This window comes from Nicotiana sylvestris, chromosome 6, assembly GCF_000393655.2.
Source record: "Nicotiana sylvestris chromosome 6, ASM39365v2, whole genome shotgun sequence".
In the NCBI taxonomy this organism is placed as follows: Eukaryota; Viridiplantae; Streptophyta; class Magnoliopsida; order Solanales; family Solanaceae; genus Nicotiana; species Nicotiana sylvestris.
Window position 1 is genome coordinate 43,675,985 of NC_091062.1, and position 19,656 is coordinate 43,695,640.

The 19,656-nt window shown below is 39.7% G+C and overlaps 2 protein-coding genes across 2 annotated transcripts; one reads left to right on the forward strand and one right to left on the reverse strand.

Moving 5' to 3' along the window:
- Positions 1–7,529: 7,529 nt before the first annotated feature.
- On the reverse strand, positions 7,530–7,964 carry LOC138870538 (uncharacterized). The gene has a single exon (XM_070148352.1). It carries the CDS (start codon positions 7,962–7,964, stop codon positions 7,530–7,532), a length of 435 nt encoding a protein of 144 aa, XP_070004453.1.
- Positions 7,965–11,703: 3,739 nt separating this feature from the next.
- On the forward strand, positions 11,704–17,002 carry LOC104215913 (organelle RRM domain-containing protein 2, mitochondrial). The gene is made up of 4 exons (XM_009765849.2): positions 11,704–11,949; positions 12,635–12,703; positions 12,798–12,904; positions 16,496–17,002. The coding sequence occupies exons 1-4, from the start codon at positions 11,793–11,795 to the stop codon at positions 16,625–16,627; spliced, it is 465 nt and encodes a 154-aa protein (XP_009764151.1). The 5' UTR covers positions 11,704–11,792; the 3' UTR covers positions 16,628–17,002.
- The last annotated feature ends 2,654 nt before the right edge of the window (positions 17,003–19,656 follow it).

The following is a 19,656-nucleotide window of genomic DNA, read 5'->3' on the forward strand; positions in this document are numbered from 1 at the left end:
GAATGTCGATGTTTGAAGTTTAATTTGACGAAGTTAATTTTATCATATCTGGTTGTTTATTTAATTATGTTCTTAATTATTTTGCTGAGTAGCTAACAGCAAAATACTATCTACGAATCTAGAGTTGAACTCGAAAGTGAAAATTCTAGATTGCATATATAATTAAATAGAGCAAGTTCTTGAACCCAGGCATCAGGAAACGGATTCGCAATTAGGATAGACATATACCTAATTGTTTTGCTTGTTTGAAATACAGGAAGTATAAATACATTTTTGTTAATCTTAATTCCATAGACATATAGGCATTAAGTTAGCTTGAATAGACGAGTAAAAATTCGACAGATTCTTATAAGCAATATCAACCCTGTCAATCAACAATCCAGATAAATCAATTAGTCATTTTAAGCCAAGAACGCAACACGATGTTAGCTAACCCGTGACCCTGGAATATTCTCTCCTACTGATTGTTGTTCGAAATTGCTATTTTTTGGTTGATTTTTAGTTCATTCATTGCTTGATAATTTTAGGTAGTAAATTAGTCACTCTATATTTTGTGGAAAATCTCTTGAATCGATAAGTTAATTGAGTTTGAATCAGTCAATAGTTAATCACAGGTCTTCGTGGGAATGATACTCTACTCACTAATTTATTACTTGACGACTGCCTACACTTGCATGAGTGTTTTTGGTCGCAATAATTGTTTACCTTGAAAATGGTAATTACAATTAGATTTGATTTTGTGGTTCTAAAAATACGTGATTTATTTTAATGCTAGTTGTTAAGAGATAGATGCTAAGTGTGAGTCAGGAAAATGAGATAAGAGCTTGAGGACAGTATGTTAGGCAAACCGAATGGTCGTGAATCGGGGTCCCGGACTGGCCTAAGTTGGGCCTCGAGGTTGGGCTATTGAGCTTGACTAGGGATGATCGATGAAGGACTAACAGTTTCAAGGGCCTCGATAATGGATCTTTATGATCAATGATGAATAATAAATGAAGAACAATCAATAAAACACAATAAATGTAAGCAATAAATCAAGGGAAAGACGATGGAGAATGTTTAAGTTAGAGAGCAGAGAATGTTCTTGTTCTTGTATTGAATATCATGTGTGCAATAAATGACAAGGGTCTCCTTTATATAGGAGGGGGAAACCCAACATGGTACATGTATAATTATTACAAAGAAACGTAGCTGGTACAACTACTTAATGGTCCGGTACAGACTTGTACTATTCTTGTAGGTGTTGTCAGCTTTGACCACGTGCCTTGGGAATTCCCCGCTTGTCCATGATAGCCACCGATTTGAGCTGCCCCGAGATCGAGCATAGGGAGTCGAACCTCGAGCCTCCTGGAGACGGGCTATGGAATGTCATAATGATCATAATATCGGACTCTCCGATTTTAGCCGTATACAGATAGTCCCCGCGTTTCTTAGAGTGAAAATGATAAGAAACGGTCTTGAATTCTTGCCTCTTCGATACTTCCATCATGATGTCATTTACGCTATTATCAAGCTATTGATGTGATAAAAAAGGTGTCTAAAGGTCGCATCCATACAACCCTTGAAAAGCCTTTGAATTGATTACAACGGTTGGCTATCTTTTGTCCTGCTCCAACGTACATGATTGGCCTCTATAAATACTTCTTCCTTCGCCCGTTATTCTTCACTATATCATCAAGCCTTCGAAAGAGTTCTTCTTACTTCTCTTTTGTGTTCTTTATCTGATTACAATTTCTTCTCTCCTCTGAAATCTTTTAACAAGAAAGGCGAAGTCTTCCACCTCTGTCCCTCAAGAAGATGTGCCTTCCTCTTCTTCACACTCGTCTAAGGGCAAGGCAACAGTACCCCCGCTGGGATGATATGAACCCATGTCCCAATATATTAGTTTAGTAGCAGACGTCGAGAAGGTGAAGTCTGACTGCCACTGGGGGACGCGGTGCTGGTGGAGATTCCTTCTCGGGGAAAGGATATAACGACATACAAGGCCGACTTCCTTAGTGTATATACCTATCCATTTACTCTTGGCCTAGTGGAGCCATCCTCACCTTCAATAGACCCCATGATCCTCGACTTCTGCTAACGATATCAGGTGACTCTCGGCCAAATTCATCCGTCGTTTTGGCGTATCGTTTATATGATCAGATACTTTATAAACATGATTAAGGGGATGCCCTTCACCTTTGACCACTTGATCAGAATGTACAGTCCCCGATTCTTCCGTGAGGGCCTGATTAAGCTCAAATGTCGAGCCTCGAAAACCTTTTTTGCTTGCACTAATGAGGTTAGGGATATAGGGTGGATGAGCCGTTTTGTCCGAGTTAGGACCTCAAACCTGATTCCGGTGGAGAAGATGTCGTTCCCTGAAAGTTGGAACATGAAACGTAAGTGGATACACTAATTAAGTATTTTCTTTTCCTTTTGGATCAATTTCCCCATGAACTAACTTCCTCCGCTGATGCAACTGCCGCGGTATACCCTAGCAAGGTTAAAGATTTCTCAAGCTGGGTTAGCCGGCTAGATTCAACTTGCCCATATGTTGAGTGCGTGTGGCGCGACTTGTCTAGGTCTCGATGGGAGGCCAAGAACCATGGTGAGCCGTCACTTCTACTATAATTGAATCTCTTAGAAGAACTATCACTGATTGCGCTCTTCTTCCCTGTGTTTATATTTTGCATTTGTGTAGGTCTGGGAGAGGCCTCCTTGATGAGAGAGGCACCGCCTAGGGAAGATGATACTCCAAAACCTGACAAAGAGAAGAAAAAACGAAGGAAATCGTCAACTGAGCCTTCGAAATCCAAGAAGGCCAAAGTGGAAGAACCTAAGGCTGATTCAGCAGCCTTAACTCCAGAAGTATCTGGGAGTCCCCGAGCTGAAGACAAGAAGAAAGATGATTCCTCGGGAGCACCCGAGGGAGGACAAAACCTGACCATCCCACACATTGCTGAGCCAGTGGCTTCTAAATCGAAACTTGATGTTGTTGTTGTTCTACCTCGGGCTGAAGAGGCCTTCGAGGGTGTGTCGGGTAGTGTCCCCGAGCCGGTTGACGTCCAAAATATTCCTCGAGCTAAGGTGCATTTGGTAGGCGATCCGGAGGAGCCTAGTTTTGAAGCTCTCAATAAATAAAAGACGACCCCGATTGATCCAGTCGTGGTTATTGAAGTGGTTGATTCCCCTCAGGGACCGACTTTACCTCCAAGGGAGATGCAGGATGCCCAAAATAAAGAATCTTTTGATATGGGGGTGCCCGTCAGAGATAAAGATGCATTTGAAAAGCTTTTTGCTGCGCCCGAGGAAAACCCTAAGCTCGACGCCTCACTTATTTTTAGTGAGATCGATATGCTCTGTGAGCAGGTAATTTTTTGTAAATTCTGCTCGGCGTCCTGATCTTCGTCATTCTAACTTTGTTTCTTTGATGGTTCCAGGCCAAGGTGCTTTATAATCAGACCTTTGCCAGGTTTCAAGACGAGTTGACTCGCTATGAGGGTGAGCGCAGGAAGCTCACCTCGGAAGTCGATGAGCTTAGAGCTCTTTTTACCAAGAAGGAGGAGGAACTCCGTTGCCTTCGGGATTGTTTGGAGGCGGCGTCCCAAGAGAGGACTCATCTCATTGAGCAGGTTATGTAGTTTCCGTTTGTTTTTGTTTACATGTTTACCTGACTTTAGTGTTTTAACACCTTTGGGCTGATCTATGTAGCTTGAGAAGAAAGATGTCCTAATGAGGGAGGAGCTCCGAGCCAGAGACTCTAAAGTTCTCGAACTCAAACGGTGCATGAGTGATATAGCCCCTGAGAGAGATACCCTCCAGGGGAAGGTGGTCTCAGTCGGACGTCAACTTCATGATACGAGGGCGGAGAGTAATAACTTTAAAGATCTTCATACTGAGAGGATGTTGTTGCTACAAATGCTCAAGCCAGGAAGGTGTCTGAGGAGGCCGAGCTGCAATTGACCCGAGCCGTGGAACATGCCCGGTTAGAGTCTCGAAGGCAGAATCTCGAGGATATACATGTAGGGGCATCGATTTACCTACCGAGATGGAAAGGGTGAAGACCCTAGAGGAGGAGGCTGCGGCCCTGCTTACTTTTGAAGGTGAGTCGAGCAGTGGCTCGGAAGATGATGAAGAAATGCCCGAAGGGGAAGAGGCAGTTGAAGACCTGAGGGCGTGGCCGGAGCTGTTAAAGGCACAACCTCCGAGGGAGCCGTTGAAAGCACAACCCCGGTGGTAGATTAGGGTTTTACTTGATTTCTCCCTTGTAAGGGCTTTAGGCATAGGCCTTGTAAATGCACCCTTGTGAACTTTCAATATATATGTAAAAAGTCTTTCGTTTTTCATCATTTCTCATTTTTCCTTTGCTTTTTAGGAATAAACTGTGACGCTTGTTGACAATTGGTCTGAAATTTTGGAGCTCAGATTAAACCCTTAGGTTCTTGCTACTACTGAGCAATTTGTAATGGTCGAAAGTTGACCGTTGGGGCTTAGTCTCCGAGTCGAGTTTCGACTTGAGTTCATCGACCTTTAGGTCTAAAAATCAGCCCTGAGGCTATTTGAGTCGGCCCTTAGGCTCTTATGCATTAGGTCGGTGCGACCTCTAATCGTCCCTAAGGCTCTTTTAAGCTGGCCTTTAGGCTCTTACGCGTTGGCTTGGTACAACCTCTAATATAGGCTGGCGCTTAGGATCTTACGCGTTGGGTCAATACGACCTCTAACATAGGCTGGCGCTTAGGCTCTTACGCGTTGGGTCAATACGACCTCTAACATAGGCTGGCGCTTAGGCTCTTATGCGTTGGGTCGGTGCGACCTCTAATCGGCCCTAAGGCTCTTTTAAGCTGGCCCGTAGGCTCTTACGCGTTGGGTCGGTATGACCTCTAATATAGGTTGTCGCTTAGGCTCTTACGCGTTGGGTCGGTACGACCTCTAATATAGGATAGCGCTTAGGCTCTTATGCATTGGGTCGGTACGACCTCTAATATAGGCTTTATTTTTCCCTCGTTAAAGACTTTTTAAAGTTTTTGCGTTCGTTTGACTCTTCGACGATTCGATAAGAACCTTGATTGTGAGCCGTTATGTAACGATAAATGAGCACCTCGGGAGGTTTCGCTCAATGCCTGAATTGTTTTGAAGCCTTTTCATTGTTTGAAGCTGACATGACCGAAGCTCTTTTGCTTATGTCGAGGGTAGCCTGATTAACCGGTTCTTTTTGAAGTAATTGAAGGCCTGTGTTTTTATGGCGATGGTCAGGCATCCCCGAGTCGTGTTAATTTGGCCAGAGCCTTATGACAGTAGTCATTGTGTTCGACCATAGCCTTTTAGTCCCCGAGTGAGGTAGCCTCGACATTTATATCGAGGGTATGCCTTTTTAGGAGTCTTACAAGTTCGAATATATAGCCTTGACTTTAAGATTGGGATTATGCCCTTTGTAAGGTCTTATAAATTTGAACATGCCTTACTTAAGGCCTTACAGATTCTTTGGTTACTTGGCACAAGTATAATTCATCCCTTGCTTGAGGTCTTACAGATTTGGTATTGCCTTATGGAGGTCTTATGAGTTCGAGGTTGCCTCATGGAGGTCTTACATTTTTTAGAATTGCTGCATGGAGGGCTTTCCGGCTAGAAGTTGCCCGCTTGGAGTCTTATGGCCTCGAGTTTTTGATAGCTCGATGGGGTGATAGTCGGCGACAGTCCCCGAGGCATCTAAAGTTTTTGGCTCTGGAGCCGTTCTTTGTAAACTTGATGTTGCCTCATTGAGGGATTATGAGCTCAAAGTTTCCGAGTGTTCGAGGAATTTCTGGCCCTGGGGCCGTTTCTTGTGAAAATAGAAAACTTCTTTGAAGCGCAAAGTGTTTTGATGGAAAAAATATTCCTTGATTACTTGGCATAAATATACATAGTTTTTGTCGTCGAGGGTTCGATTATTCTATGCGGACACAGTTCATTTGACCGTTTGGCCTGATACATCATCTTCCTATTGAGACCCTCTTTAGCTTATTTCGATCTCTCCGATAAGGCGATCTCCCGGGGGAATTCCCCCCAGTATTTGAGGTTGATTGAAGAGAAGCCTTGAATATTTGTTAAGTTTTCCTTAGGGAGCATATAGATGTTGCCTCATTAAAAACCTTACTGGTTAAACCCTTTTTGGGATAAAATATGATTGAAGGAAAAGAGTGCAATGCATGCTTTAAAACCCAAGGTCTTTGAGTTGGAGGATATTTCGGTGTCTTCCATCGGACACCTTAGCAGTAATAACGTTTGAGCATTGATATGTTCTAATTGCTTGGAAGTTGTTCGCCTTCCATGGTACCGAGCTTGTAGGACCCTTTGTCGATCACTTCGAGGATGCGGTACGGTCCTTCCCAGCTCGGGCCTAGCTTCCCTTTATTAGGGTTTCGAGTGTTTAGGGTGACTTTCCTTAGGACTAAGTCCCCGACTCCAAAATGTTAGAGATTTGTTCTCCTGTTGTAGTACCTTTCAATTCTTTGTTTTTGGACGACCATTCGGACCAGTGAAGCTTCTCGCTTTTCATCTAATAGTTCGAGGGCCGCAGTCATGGACTCGTTGTTTGAGCTCTCGGTGTCATGTTAAAATCTTGCGTTTGTCTCTCCGACCTTGACCGATATCAAAGCCTTGGAGCCATACACCAGAGAGAAAGGCGTCTCTCCTATGCTCGATTTTGGAGTTGTTCGATATGCCCATAGCACCTTGGGCAACATTTCTCTCTATTTTCCTTTCGCATTTTCTAACTTCTTTTTCAAGTTTTGAATGATGGTCTTGCTTGTGGACTCGGCCTGACCGTTTGCACATGGGTGGTAGGGTATTGACACGGCCCTTTTGATTTTATGGTCCTCGAGGAACTTTGTTACTTTGCTTTTGATGAACTGTTTCTGATTATCACATGTTATCTCGGAGGGAATCCCAAATCAACACATGATATGGTCCCAGATGAAGTTAATGACTTCTTTTTCTCTTATCTTCTCAAAGGCCTGCGCTTCCACCCATTTTGAGAAGTAGTCAGTCATAAATAAAATAAATCTAGTTTTACCTGGTGCCGTTGGTAGGGATCCGACGATGTCCATATCCCACTTCATTAACGGCCATGGCGACAAGACTGAATGCAGCTGTTCACCTGGTTGGTGGATCATTGGTGCTAATCTCTGGCATTTTTCACATTTTCGGATGAATTCTTTGGTGTCCTTCTCCATGTTATCCCAATAGTAGCCTACTTTGATCACCTTTCGGATTAAGGAATCTGCACCGGAGTGATTTCCGCAGGTGACCTCATGGATTTCTCGGAGCACGTAATCTGTGTCCCCCGGTCCCAGGCATACTGCTAGGGGCCCGTCAAAGGTTCTTCTATATAGAGTTTCATTTTTGTCGAGTGAGAATCGGGCTACTTTGGTTCGCAGGGCCCTCGACTCTTTTGGGTCCGTGGGTAGCTTCCCACTTTCCAAATAATTGATATATTTATTTCTCCAATTCCATGTTAGGCTAGGGGAGTTGGTCTCGGCATGGCCTTCTTCGATCACTGATTTGGATAGCTAAACAAAAACCTTGGGGAGTATGTCGTCATTCTCGATAGACGATCCCAAGTTTGCAAGGGCATCAGCCTCGCTATTCTGCTCTTGAGGTATGTGGACCAGAGTCCATTCTTTGAAGCGGTGCAATGTGACTTGAATTTTGTCTAAGTATCTTTGCATCCTTTCTTCTCGAACCTCGAAGTTCCCATTTACCTGATTTACCACCAGAAGGGAATCACATTTTGCTTCGATGACCTCCGCTCCTAGGCCTTTGGCCAATTCCAGACCTGCAATCATATCCTCATACTCGGCTTCGTTGTTAGTCAACTTTGCAGTTTTTATAGATTGCCTAATCATGCCGCTCGTAGGTGGCTTCAGAACTATGTCGAGCCCGGACCCTTTCACATTCGAGGCGCCATCAGTAAAAAAAGTCCATACCCCCGAAGATGTGCCCATTTTTAGTAGAAGTTCTTTCTCTACCTTGGGCACGAGGGCGGGCGTAAAGTGGGCTAGAAAATCCGCCAAAATTTGGGACTTGATAGTCGTTCGGGGTTGATACTCGATATCTTACACCTCGAGTTCAATGGCCCATTTGGCTAGTCGGCTCGATAATTTGGGCTTATGCAATAGGCTTCGAAGAGGATATGTCGTTAAAACACAAATACGATGGCATTGGAAATAAGGCTTTAATTTTCAAGATGCGCTTATCAATGTAAGGACTAATTTTTCTAGGTGCGGATGCCTGGTTTCGCCATCTCCCAAGGTCCGACTTATATAATAAACAGGGAATTGCGTACCTTGTTCTTCTCGAACCAGCATACCACTTATCGCTACCTCGGATACGGCCAGGAACAAATACAACGTTTCATCCTCCTTTGGGGTGTGGAGTAAAGGTCGTCTTGTCAGATATCACTTCAACTCCTCTAAGGCACGTTGGCATTCCGGAGTCCATTCGAACCTTTTTTTCTTTTTTATTAAGGAGAAGAAATGATGACCTCCTATCTGATGACCTCTATATGAATCGGCCCAAGGCTGCTATCCGCCCGGTCAGCCATTGTACGGCCTTCACATTGTTTACCACTGTGATTTCTTCGATGGCTTTGATTTTATCGGGGTTGATCTCAATTCCCCTGTTTGACACCATGAAGCCTAAGAATTTGCCCGAACCCACTACGAAGGCATATTTCTCGGGATTGAGTTTCATGTTGTAGCTTCTGAGGATGTCAAATGTCTCCTGCAAATGGGTCAAATGGTATTCTGTGCGCAGGGACTTAACTAGCATATCATCAATGTAAACTTCCATGGATTTGCTTATTTGATGTTCGAACATCTTATTAACTAGGCATTGGTACATGGCTCCCACGTTTTTAGCCCGAAGGGCATCACATTGTAACAATACGTACCATACTTCGTGATGAACGAAGTCTTTTCCCTATCCTCAGGGTTCATCTGAATTTAATTATACCCCGAGTAAGCATCGAGAAAGGTGAGGATCTCCTGGCCAACCGTGGCATCAATCAAGCGGTCGATGTTAGGCAACGAGAAAGAATCTTTGGGGCACGCTCGATTTAAGTCTTTATAATCTACGCACATTCTTAACATATTCCCCTTTTTGGGAACTACCACCACATTGGCCAACCATTCGGGATATTTTACCTCCCTAATAGACCCTATTTTGAGGAGTTTTGTTACCTCGTCCTTGATGAACGCGTGTTTTACCTCGGACTGAGGTCTCTTTTTTGCATCACCGGTTTGAACCTAGGGTCGACACTTAGTCGATGGGTGGTTATTTCCGGCGGGATCCCTGTCATATCTAAATGGGACCAAGCAAAGCAATTGATGTCATTAATAAGAAATTGAATGATTTTTTTTCCTGAGTTCGAGGGTTAATCCCGTTCCCAGGTATACCTTCCGATCTGGGAGACGCTCGATCAAAATAGTTTGCTCCAGTTCTTCAATTGTTGATTTTGCTGCATCCGATTCTTCAGGGGCAATGAAAGTTCGGGGAGTGAGGAAGTTTTCTTCATCGTCCTCGGGGGTCTGTTTGCCCTCCGACTCCTCCGAGGTGGAGGGTATAGAAGTTAGTGCCTCCCTGTGAACCACGAACATCTCCTTTGCTGGATACTATTCTCTATATACCATTTTTATACCATCTTTTGTTGGAAACTTCATCATCTGATGAAGAGTTGACGGTACTGCTCTCATATTGTGTATCCATGGCCTTCCAAGCAATGCATTTTACCTCATGTCACCTTCGATGACATGAAATTTGGTATTCCGAACTATATAAGACATGTTCACCGGGAGGGTGATCTCCCCCTTCGTTGCTTCGCCGACCATGTTGAAGCCGTTGAGAACTCGGGAGGTAGGTATGATTTGATTGAGTAGTCTGACCTGTTCTACCACCTTCGACCTAATTACGTTGGCCGCGCTACCTAGATTCACGAGTACACGTTTAATTTGAATGTTATTCAAGAGAAATGAAATTACCAGCGCATCGTTATGTGTATGAGACAAGGTCTCGAAGTCCTCTTCACTGAATGCAAGGATGTCCTCGGGTATGCAGCCCCGAATTTGCCCTTCTGTTGCAGCGGAAACTTTTGTCCGCTTGATCACGGGTCCTTGAGGAACGTCGGTCCCCCCAATGATCATATGAACGATGTGCTAAGGTTTTCCCGTTTCGTTCCTCCCGTCTGCCTCTCTTTCCTCCCGGGCTGGAGTTTTCCGAGCTTCTTGTTGGTATTCTTGGCATATACTCATGTTAGTGTAGGAGCTTATACCGACGTGTTGGGCGTTGCGTGAGCCCACACCCACGAGGATTGGCTCTGGTGTGTCCTCAGGGTTTCGCAGTGGTGCACCAGCGCCTGAAACAGCTACACCATTCTCTCTATGGTCCTTAGGACCGTAGTTTTCATGTGCATTCACTGAGTTAGACATTTGACCTGAAATCAAAGATTCTTGGACAAGAAAAAGTGTGAAGTATAACTTGTGTTTTCAATAAACCAGCACGAAAATAATCACTACTCCCTCCGTTTCATATTATATGAGGTAGTTTGACTCGGTACGGAGTTTAAGAAAAAAGAAAAAGACTTTTGAAACTTGCGGTCTTAAAAGCTTCAGGGGTAAAAATTTTGTGGGGCCATGACATTTGTGTGGCTATCAAAGCTTCTCATTAAGGGTAAATGGGTAAAATGAAAGAGTTTAAAGTTGAATTATTTCCAAATTTAAAAATGTGTCATTTATTTTGGAACAGACTAAAAAGGAAAGTACCTCATTTAATATGAAACGGAGGGAGTATTATTTTTAGCCCCATGGTGGGCGCTGAATTGTTTACCTTGAAAATGGTAATAACAATTAGATTTGATTTTGTGGTTCTAAAAATACGTGATTTATTTTAATGCTAGTTCTTAAGCGATAGATGCTAAGTATGAGTCAGGAAAATGAGATAAGAGCTTGAGGATAGTATGTTAGGCAAACCGAATGGCCGTGAATCGGGGTCCTGGACTGGCCTAAGCCGGGCCTCGAGGTTGGGCTAATGAGCTTGACTGGGGATGATCGATGAAGGATTAGCAGTTCCAAGGGCCTCGATAATGGCTCTGATCAATGATGAATAATAAATGAGGAACAACCAATGAAACACAATAAATGTAAGCAATAAATCAAAGGAAAGACGATGGAGAATGTTTAAGTTAGAGAACATAGAATGTTCTTGTTCTTGTATTGAATATCATGTGTGCAATAAATGACAAGGGTCTCCTTTATATAGGAGGGGGAAACCCAACATGGTACATAAATAATTATTACAAAAAAACGTAACTGGTACAACTACTTAATGGTCCGGTACCGGACTTGTACTATTCTTGTAGGTGTTGTCAGCTTTGACCACGTGCCTTGGAAATTTTCCGCTTGTCCATGATAGCCACCGATTTGAGTTGCCCCGAGATCGAGCATAGGGAACCCCGGGGTCGAACCTCGAGCTGTGTCTCAAGCCTCCCGAAGACGGGCTATGGAATATCATAATGATCATAAAATCGGACTCTCCGATTTTAGCCGTATACAATAATAAAAGTAAATAAATTTTAAAATTGTATAGCTAAGTAAAAATGGCCAGTTTTGAACTTTACCCATCATTAGTCCCTGTGATATTCGGCCAACTGGACTCAAACCCGTAACCCTACTCTAAAGTAGTTGATTCTTGATATTTCTATAAAACCCCCCAATCATTTTTCTCCTCTTCAAATCTAAAACCCTGAATAGTCTCTGTACCTAAACCCCTAAATCCTAATGGCCTTACGAGCGGCGGCGACGACTACTCCGGCAGCATCCCGAGGTCTACGGGCACTTTTCTCTACATTTTCTTCCAACTTTCCTTTCAATCCACCTCAGCCACAAGTAGAAAAGCCGCCGCCGGCTGAACCATCCACCAATCTCTTTGTTTCCGGTTAGTTCCCTTTCATATGCCAAAAAAAGAGTTATCATTAATAATTCCTTATTCACTTTTTTTGTTCTTTTTCTCTTAGTATATTTTTTCTTCGGATTCTCCTTTCAGTTTATTGATTTAATTGTATTAATTCAGAATTTGAATAACCAGAAAAAGATTTCTTTTTTAGATTTGTTCTCTTATGCAATAAGGATCTGAACTTTTCTTGTAAACCATTTTGTAATTTGTTTTCAGTGTCGGATCTATTGTGAAAAATGAGATGAGTTTATTTGGTGATACTGATGTATTTGTTGAGAAATGAACATCACTAGCTGTTTATGGTTCCTTCAATGTTTTCAAAAGAAATATTCTTATTGTTTGTCAGACTTTCTCTTCGTTTGTTTATTACAAGTCAGGAGTTATCAGTTTGTTTATTACAAGTCAGGAGTTATCAGTTTGTAGCTTCACATGGTCTCAGCTAGTATCTTATTATGTTAGTTTTGATAATGGAAAATTGTCTTTTCTGCTTTCAAATTCTTGTTAACCATATTTTTGGATGAGGAACTGGTTAGGGACAGCCGGACAGGAATAGTGAAGGATCCGATTAAGATTGGTCGTTTTTGGTTACTTCAAGCTGGACCATGAAACTGGTGTCTTTTTCAGTAACTAAAGTGCTCACTTATTTTTTCATTTGTTTGGTATCCAGGTCTTAGCAAACGTACTACCTCAGAAGGACTTCGCGAAGCATTTGCCAAACACGGTGAAGTGATCAATGGTACATTTTACTTATCTCACTGGATAAAATGCAACATGATAATATCTTATGAAAAAATATAAATATATTTATGTAATTTGTTTTGCTTTTGCAGCTAGAGTGGTGACAGATCGGGTGTCTGGTTATTCAAAGGGTTTTGGTTTTGTTAGATATGCAACTTTGGAAGATGCTGCAGCTGGTATAAAGGGCCTGGATGGCCAGGTGAGTTGTGATATTAGATTGCCTCTTTTTCTGTTAGTGAGCAAATTTACTTGCACATAACTTTCGTGTCCAATATTTTTGCCTGTTAACCTCCAACAGGATGACTACAGCAAGAATAGTTAAAGCAGTTATATTATATTACATATTTATTTTTCGTTACTGATTGGGGGTAATGATCTGAATTTCTGTTCTTATCAAGATAAGGGTGGAGTATAGGCATCTTATGTATTAATTGGGAGTAAATATGATCTGCGGTTTAAATTCTTTGTTGCTTAGACATTAGAAAAGTTTGATAAAATGGCATGACACTTTTGGGCTGGAATCTCTTAAGGTGGTCAAAACTTTTTGGTAACTTTCTCTATTATATCTCATCGCCAGCAATTCAGGTTTTATAATTAAGAAACATAGTACAGTTATAAGCATCAGGTGCGAAGCCTTCTGATATATTTCATGGCTGAAGTGCTCAAAATGAAAGGAGAGTCATAAAACCTAGCAAATAGGGAGATGAAGAACCTTAAGCTCTACATTCCCATAGAATCAACCAAAGGAGCATGTATTCTGAGTTTCAGCCTAAATTAAGCATCTTTGCTTCTGGATTTTGTGTTCCAGTGTGGATATTAGTAGCATTCTTAAGCACGTCCTTCTTTTCCTTTTTCTCTTTTTGGGATTAATTTGGAGATTTTCATTCTTTTGGTCATTTTTGTATACCAACACACTATTGGTGTGTTGAGGAAGTCCTAAAAGAAGATTTAAGTTGAATTTGATGGTGTAGGCTGCAAAATTAATATCGACTTATCTTGTTGCTTGAAAAGAAGGTATTTCTATTTATCTGTTACATATCAAGTTGAAATCAACATAAGTTAACTGGCCATCAATCCTTTTGAAATCCAAAACTTTATTTAGAAAATGCTGTTTGCGACATAACCTTTTCAATTACCAAGATAAATATTAGATATATTTCATAAATCTAAAACTAATAAATTGAGGTGTTACTTCAAAGGCTTGTCTAGTATGACGTATAATGTTGTGGCAATTTTTTCCTGATGAAAATATTTTTCTCAATAAGGAAATATTTTAAACCAAAATGGGGAATAAACACTTGTACTCTAAGGGTGTAAGCCTTTCTTTTCTACTATTTCTTCTGCTGTATACTCTATATCAACTGCTTTTATTGACATGTAAACTCTATTAATTAGTTAGGACTATCGTCAAATATCACCTTCACCTCCTTATGCAACCGATTTCTCTTTCATTACCACAATTTGCCAACCAAATATTGAATTGTTATTTTGAAAATATGTTCTTGTATAAAACATCTTATGAAGAATGCCTTACCTCATATCAAACATTTTTTAATGTTGTAATGAAAAACCCTACTTTAACAAGACTTGAACTTGCTATAGGTAAAAAAGAAAGAAATCAAGTGCCAAAAAATCGAGAATCTACAAAAAGATATGATTTTATAAAAAGAACCTCATTGGTAAACCAAAAAGACATTAAAATCATAAGGTTGATCCTTAGATGTACAAAATCAATCTCTTCTATTCTCTCCCTCCCTCCAAACTGCTCACATAGGTGCTACCATAGCAACATCCCATGCTTGGCGCCTTCTTATTCGTCCTCTAAAAGCACAGCTAAATAGAGCACCCTTTCGCATTATTCGGCATGGTCCATTGTACTTTGAACCATCTTAAAAGCTCCCACTACAAATGTGATTTTACCTAGCAATTTAGTAAGCGATGATTCTCGTCATATATCAAATCACCAATTGATATGGTGATCCTCCTTCTCAAGCGTTCAGTTGTTAGAATTGCACTCCCTACCATCGAGCAAGTGAAATAACATACCTTTCTTTGCGGCCTTGGGATCTAAACTGATAGATGAGGGACACCCAACTTCGCTCAAGCTAGCAACTTAGCAAGTCTTAATTGAGAACTACCCCATTGTTCCCTAACTTATTATAGTAAGAAGCTAGGCAGATAAGGAGATTTCCCACATTTGTTAGTTTGGATTCCTAGGGTTCCAAGAAATGTGTGCTTCTTTGCATGGTTGGTGGTTAGAGGAGCGATCCTGACCGTTGAAAACTTGAGGAAGAGAATAATTGGTGTTTATGCGCAAAAATATTAGTGGGGAATGTGGACCACCTTCTTTTCTAGTGTCAAATAGTGTCTCAACTTCAATGGAGATTTTAAGATGGTTTTGAATTATGTGGACCATGCGGGGCATACTGAAGGACATCTTATTCAGCTAAGCTTTTGGAAGAAGGAAGAGAAGAAACATCCTCATTTGTTCTGACATTTTCTTGTCCTTTATAGCGATAGACTGTTATATGTTTATAACAACATTTGACGTTTAAATATTATTTGGCTGGTGTAGACAAAAATTATCTAAAGTCAATTTCTTTTCATGGGTGGCAGTAAGATTATCCTTTTTTTATTGACACAATGCTATCCTTGTTTCTAAAGGAATAGATAGACGTTTAAACCCCATATGAATTTAAACTTCAATTAATATGAATTTAAAATGTCATATGGGGTTGAAATGTCAACCTATTCCTTTAGAAACAACGGTAGCATTGTGTAGATACAAAAAGGATAATCCTTAATTTTTGTCTATAATAGCCAACTAATGATGTTATAGGCGGTTGACAGCCAATTGCTATAAAAGCCAAAAAATATCCGTACAAACGAGGTTGCTATAGAGAAATTTGACTGTATAATGAAATATTGTTATATATGGTAGCTGTTATAGAGAGGTTTGATTGTACAATGTACAAGAATACTGAAGCGTCCAAAACTTGCACATCGTGTTAATGGTATTTAAGGCCTCTGATACATGCGTGCTCCATTATCTATATTTGTGAATGGATGTATATTTCTCGAATTGAATGCGTATTGCCTTACTATACTTCTGCCACTGATGGTGTCATGTGTGGGTAAATAGCTTTGCCCAAGTTATTGAAACTTCTCTTCTTTTTCTACCTAGCTTGGATTCACCTTGAGTTTGGTAATCTCAGCTTCTTTTTTTGAATAAGTTTAAAGGAAAAATGAGCAAATCAATACATCTTTGTACTTATAATATCATGGCTTTTTGGTGTGTACGGTTTATTTTATACTATGAACTTCTTCTGAGTGTCTTTTCTTCATAGCTGTTGTGTTTTTTTCCTTTAGCTTGCCAATTGTTCCATATACAGGGCTATAATAGCATGCTGAGTGTGTTAATGTGGTAAGGTACATGCATGTGAAAAATTGAGTTTTCCTTGTTAGTTTACCTGGATGCTTGTTGGTACAACTCCAAATTTTGTGAAACCGGATTATTAACAAAACTGCTTTGTGGTTGCTAGTTAATAGATATGCTTCAAATTTGTCTCCTTTTTTCCATGGTTATCTATTTGTCTTTCTCTTGACACGTTCCTAATGCATGACATTTAATATAGTAATTGCCATGTGGTTATAGGAGGATTAAGTTATGCTGCTTCACTGTTTTATAGTTCCTTGATGGATTGGGTAAATGCATGGAATATGATTTAGTTATTGCCAAAAGGTTCTAGGAGGAGGATTAAGTAATGCTCTTTCACTTTCTCATTTGTAGTTCCTTGATGGATGGGTCATCTTTGCTGAGTATGCGAGACCAAGACCTCCACCTCCTTCCTTGCAGAACGATAACACAGCTGGTGGATATGGCAATTATAATGGACCTTCGTATGGCAGGAATAACATGTGAACTTATATCAGCTCGTCATGATTGGGATATCTTGCATCTGCTCAAAGGAGAATTCTTTATGAACCATGGTACTTCAATGGTGTAAACTAAATAATACATGTATCTATTGTTTGGAAGTTCAGTTACCTGGTGTTTGGTGATATAAAATTGATCAGACCCAAGTTGATGTTCTTTCCAATGGGACATGTATTAATCGATCTATAAGTTCCAAATGCTTAAGTTTATTTGTTTGTATTGGAGGCTTAGCTCTCGTAAGCATGGCTTTGCTTGAACTTTTTGCTCTTCCCACTTCGCTAGAATGCTAAATTGTCTGTATTTGTATTGGAATGAAATGAGCCTGAACGGAATGCATATAATTATATAGTTGATAGCTAATTGGCGGAGTAAATTAATATTTTGCTACATTTACAGTTTGATTTTGTGTCTGATGTGTTAGTGCAACTAAAATATGATGAGAAAAATTTATCTGCACCGGGATTTATGCTAGTTTTCTCCGACTACTTTTGATTATTGGGTCTTGGACATCCTTTGATTTCATGTCTCCCTTCTCTGTTTTATTTTGTGAATATAAGCCTGTTTAGCCAAGTTTCTCCTCAAGTCAAAGTGCTTTTTTTCAAAAAAAGTATCTTTTTTCCTCAATTTGAAGCGCAAGCTATTTTGGGAGAAAAAAGTGCTTTTGGCTAGAAGCACAAATAGTTTTTAAGTAGAAAAAAGTTGTTTTTTCTCAAAAGCAGAAACAGTTGACTTTTCTTCCTACCAAAAATATCTTTACCAAAATATTATATATATCAAAATAATCTTACTTAGTTTAAACTATTATGTATACTATAAATGACTTTTGGGATGAACTTTCATATTTATTAAATAATTTTTTACTATATTTAAATTATCTTGAAAGAATAAAGTATTTTTCAATTTTATTTTATATTTTACTTAAATAAAATAAAAAAACTTAATTATTATTTTTAATAATAAATATTTGTGATTATTTACTTATTTATACAATATTAACTACTAAGTAAATCTCTTCATGTCCTTATTTGTAATGCGACACAACACTTTTTTAAAAGCTTGGCAAAACACAAATTACTGATCAAAAGTGTTTTTCAAATTAATTAGCTAAACACAAAATGTTTTTCTCCAAAAATACTTTTTCGAAAAGCACTTCTAAAAAAATACTCCTCAAAATAAGTTGATTGTAACCGTCTATAAGCCTCCGTCTGTGTAGAATAATCACTCTCTGCTTCATTGTTTTCCTTTCTTTCAATTGCAATTATGGTCCTTTGCTCTCCTTTCTTTTTTCCTCCTTTTTAGCTGTATAATTTTGTAGTAAAATCCACTTCGACTAGTTATAAATTTCAAAAGATCTAACAATAAGAAAATAATTGAATTGTAAACCCATACAATACAATTTATGAAAACATCGTTTACTCCAAAGTGCGCACTGCAGCGCACCGCCTGCCATTCCTACTCATGTTACGATTAAAATTCCATGATACCAATATTATTTCCTTATCCAATAGAAAATCTTTCAGTGCCTGCTTCATTCATGAGGAAGCCAAGTAGAAAGATTGCCTTCTGACCAATATGTCTACCCTGATCCTTTCCCTGCGGGATCAACTTCATTTTTAAAACCTGATGTAATAATTAAAACTCCTCACCATTGGTAATTCTTTTGAATTGTCTCTCACCCATTTCATATATCCAATTTATTTCTAAAAACAGGATAATTTCTGGAAACTAAACATAAAAAAATGAATTATCTTTGTACAAAACATTTTCAGAAAAATATTTTCCTAATTCGTACCAAAGACACTGCAGCCTGATGGATTTATCCCAGAGAAGTAATTTATTTACTGAAGAAAGCCAATCGAAAATGGCCTAGTGACAGGATAATGACCTGATTATCAGCAAACTCTTTTACTGCAACCAAAATATATCACTACTAGAAAAATGCCAAAAATCGTCCAAGAATACCGACCGATTTTCGACCGACTTTAATTCGTCGAAATAAGATTGGTCACTAACCTCTAGCGACCGAAGTCGGTCGCAAATTCCGACAATCGTGGTCGGTTAATTCAACCAAAAGTTGACCAAATTAATTGACACACGTTCTAGGGAAACTAAAAATACTGACCGACGTTGCTCGGTATGTTAGAAAATAATTTTTATTTATTTTTTAATTTAGCGACTGATACCGGCCGATATATTAATTTTACATTTTATTTGAAAATGTAACATTTCGACCGAAATCAGTCGGTATTATTCAAATATATTAAATTTGAAAACATAAATTCCGACCTACTTCGGTCGGTAATTCTTAATCCTGGAGATTTTACATTGCAGATATCGACCGATTTCGGTTGGTAATTTTAAATTTCTGGGAATTTAATATTCAAATTTTCGACCGACTTCGGTCAGTATGCAATCGATTTTCTGGGTAAAAATTTGATACAATATTGTTGGTTTAAAGTTACACCACCTGCCAATAACAACCCATAATGGCAATATTACATTGCTGCCACTCAACCACAACCAATAATAACAATAACAATAACGCAACTACAACGATAACAAAATAATTCAATAATAAAACAATTCAATATCAAAACCAAATCAACAACATTTATATAGTTGCAAAAATTCCAACAGATAAACTATTCAGAAGTTCAAGACTTCACATATAATACAAACAACATTCAAGGAGTGTTTTATGTTGCATCATCTCCACTACTAGAAGTTTCATTGTCGGCACAGTTCGAAGGATTATGATGAGAAGGAGTAGCATCTGGGAAAGACTCACGAGATCAGGGAATCGAGAAAGCCCCACTAGCAAAAAAATTGGCCAACTGACCTTGAAGGGTATTAAATTGTAGATTTCTCTTTTCTAGTTGACCTTGTAGGCTATTAAATTGTTCATCTCTCTTTTCTTCTCTAACTTTGCCTCTTCAAGCTCTACTGACAGCTTCACAATCTTCTTCTCTATAGCTGAGAGAGTCGACCTATCAAGTGCCTCGCCCTGGGCGTAA

Bases quoted from the DNA above. Each gene is read 5' to 3' on its own strand.
- LOC138870538 (XM_070148352.1), bottom strand. From the start codon at position 7,964: ATGGGCACATCTTCGGGGGTATGGACTTTTTTTACTGATGGCGCCTCG.
- LOC104215913 (XM_009765849.2), top strand. From the start codon at position 11,793: ATGGCCTTACGAGCGGCGGCGACGACTACTCCGGCAGCATCCCGAGGT. The intron at 12,704-12,797 runs GTACATTTTACT...TTGCTTTTGCAG, and splicing joins ACACGGTGAAGTGATCAATG to CTAGAGTGGTGACAGATCGG. The intron at 12,905-16,495 runs GTGAGTTGTGAT...TCTCATTTGTAG, and splicing joins TAAAGGGCCTGGATGGCCAG to TTCCTTGATGGATGGGTCAT.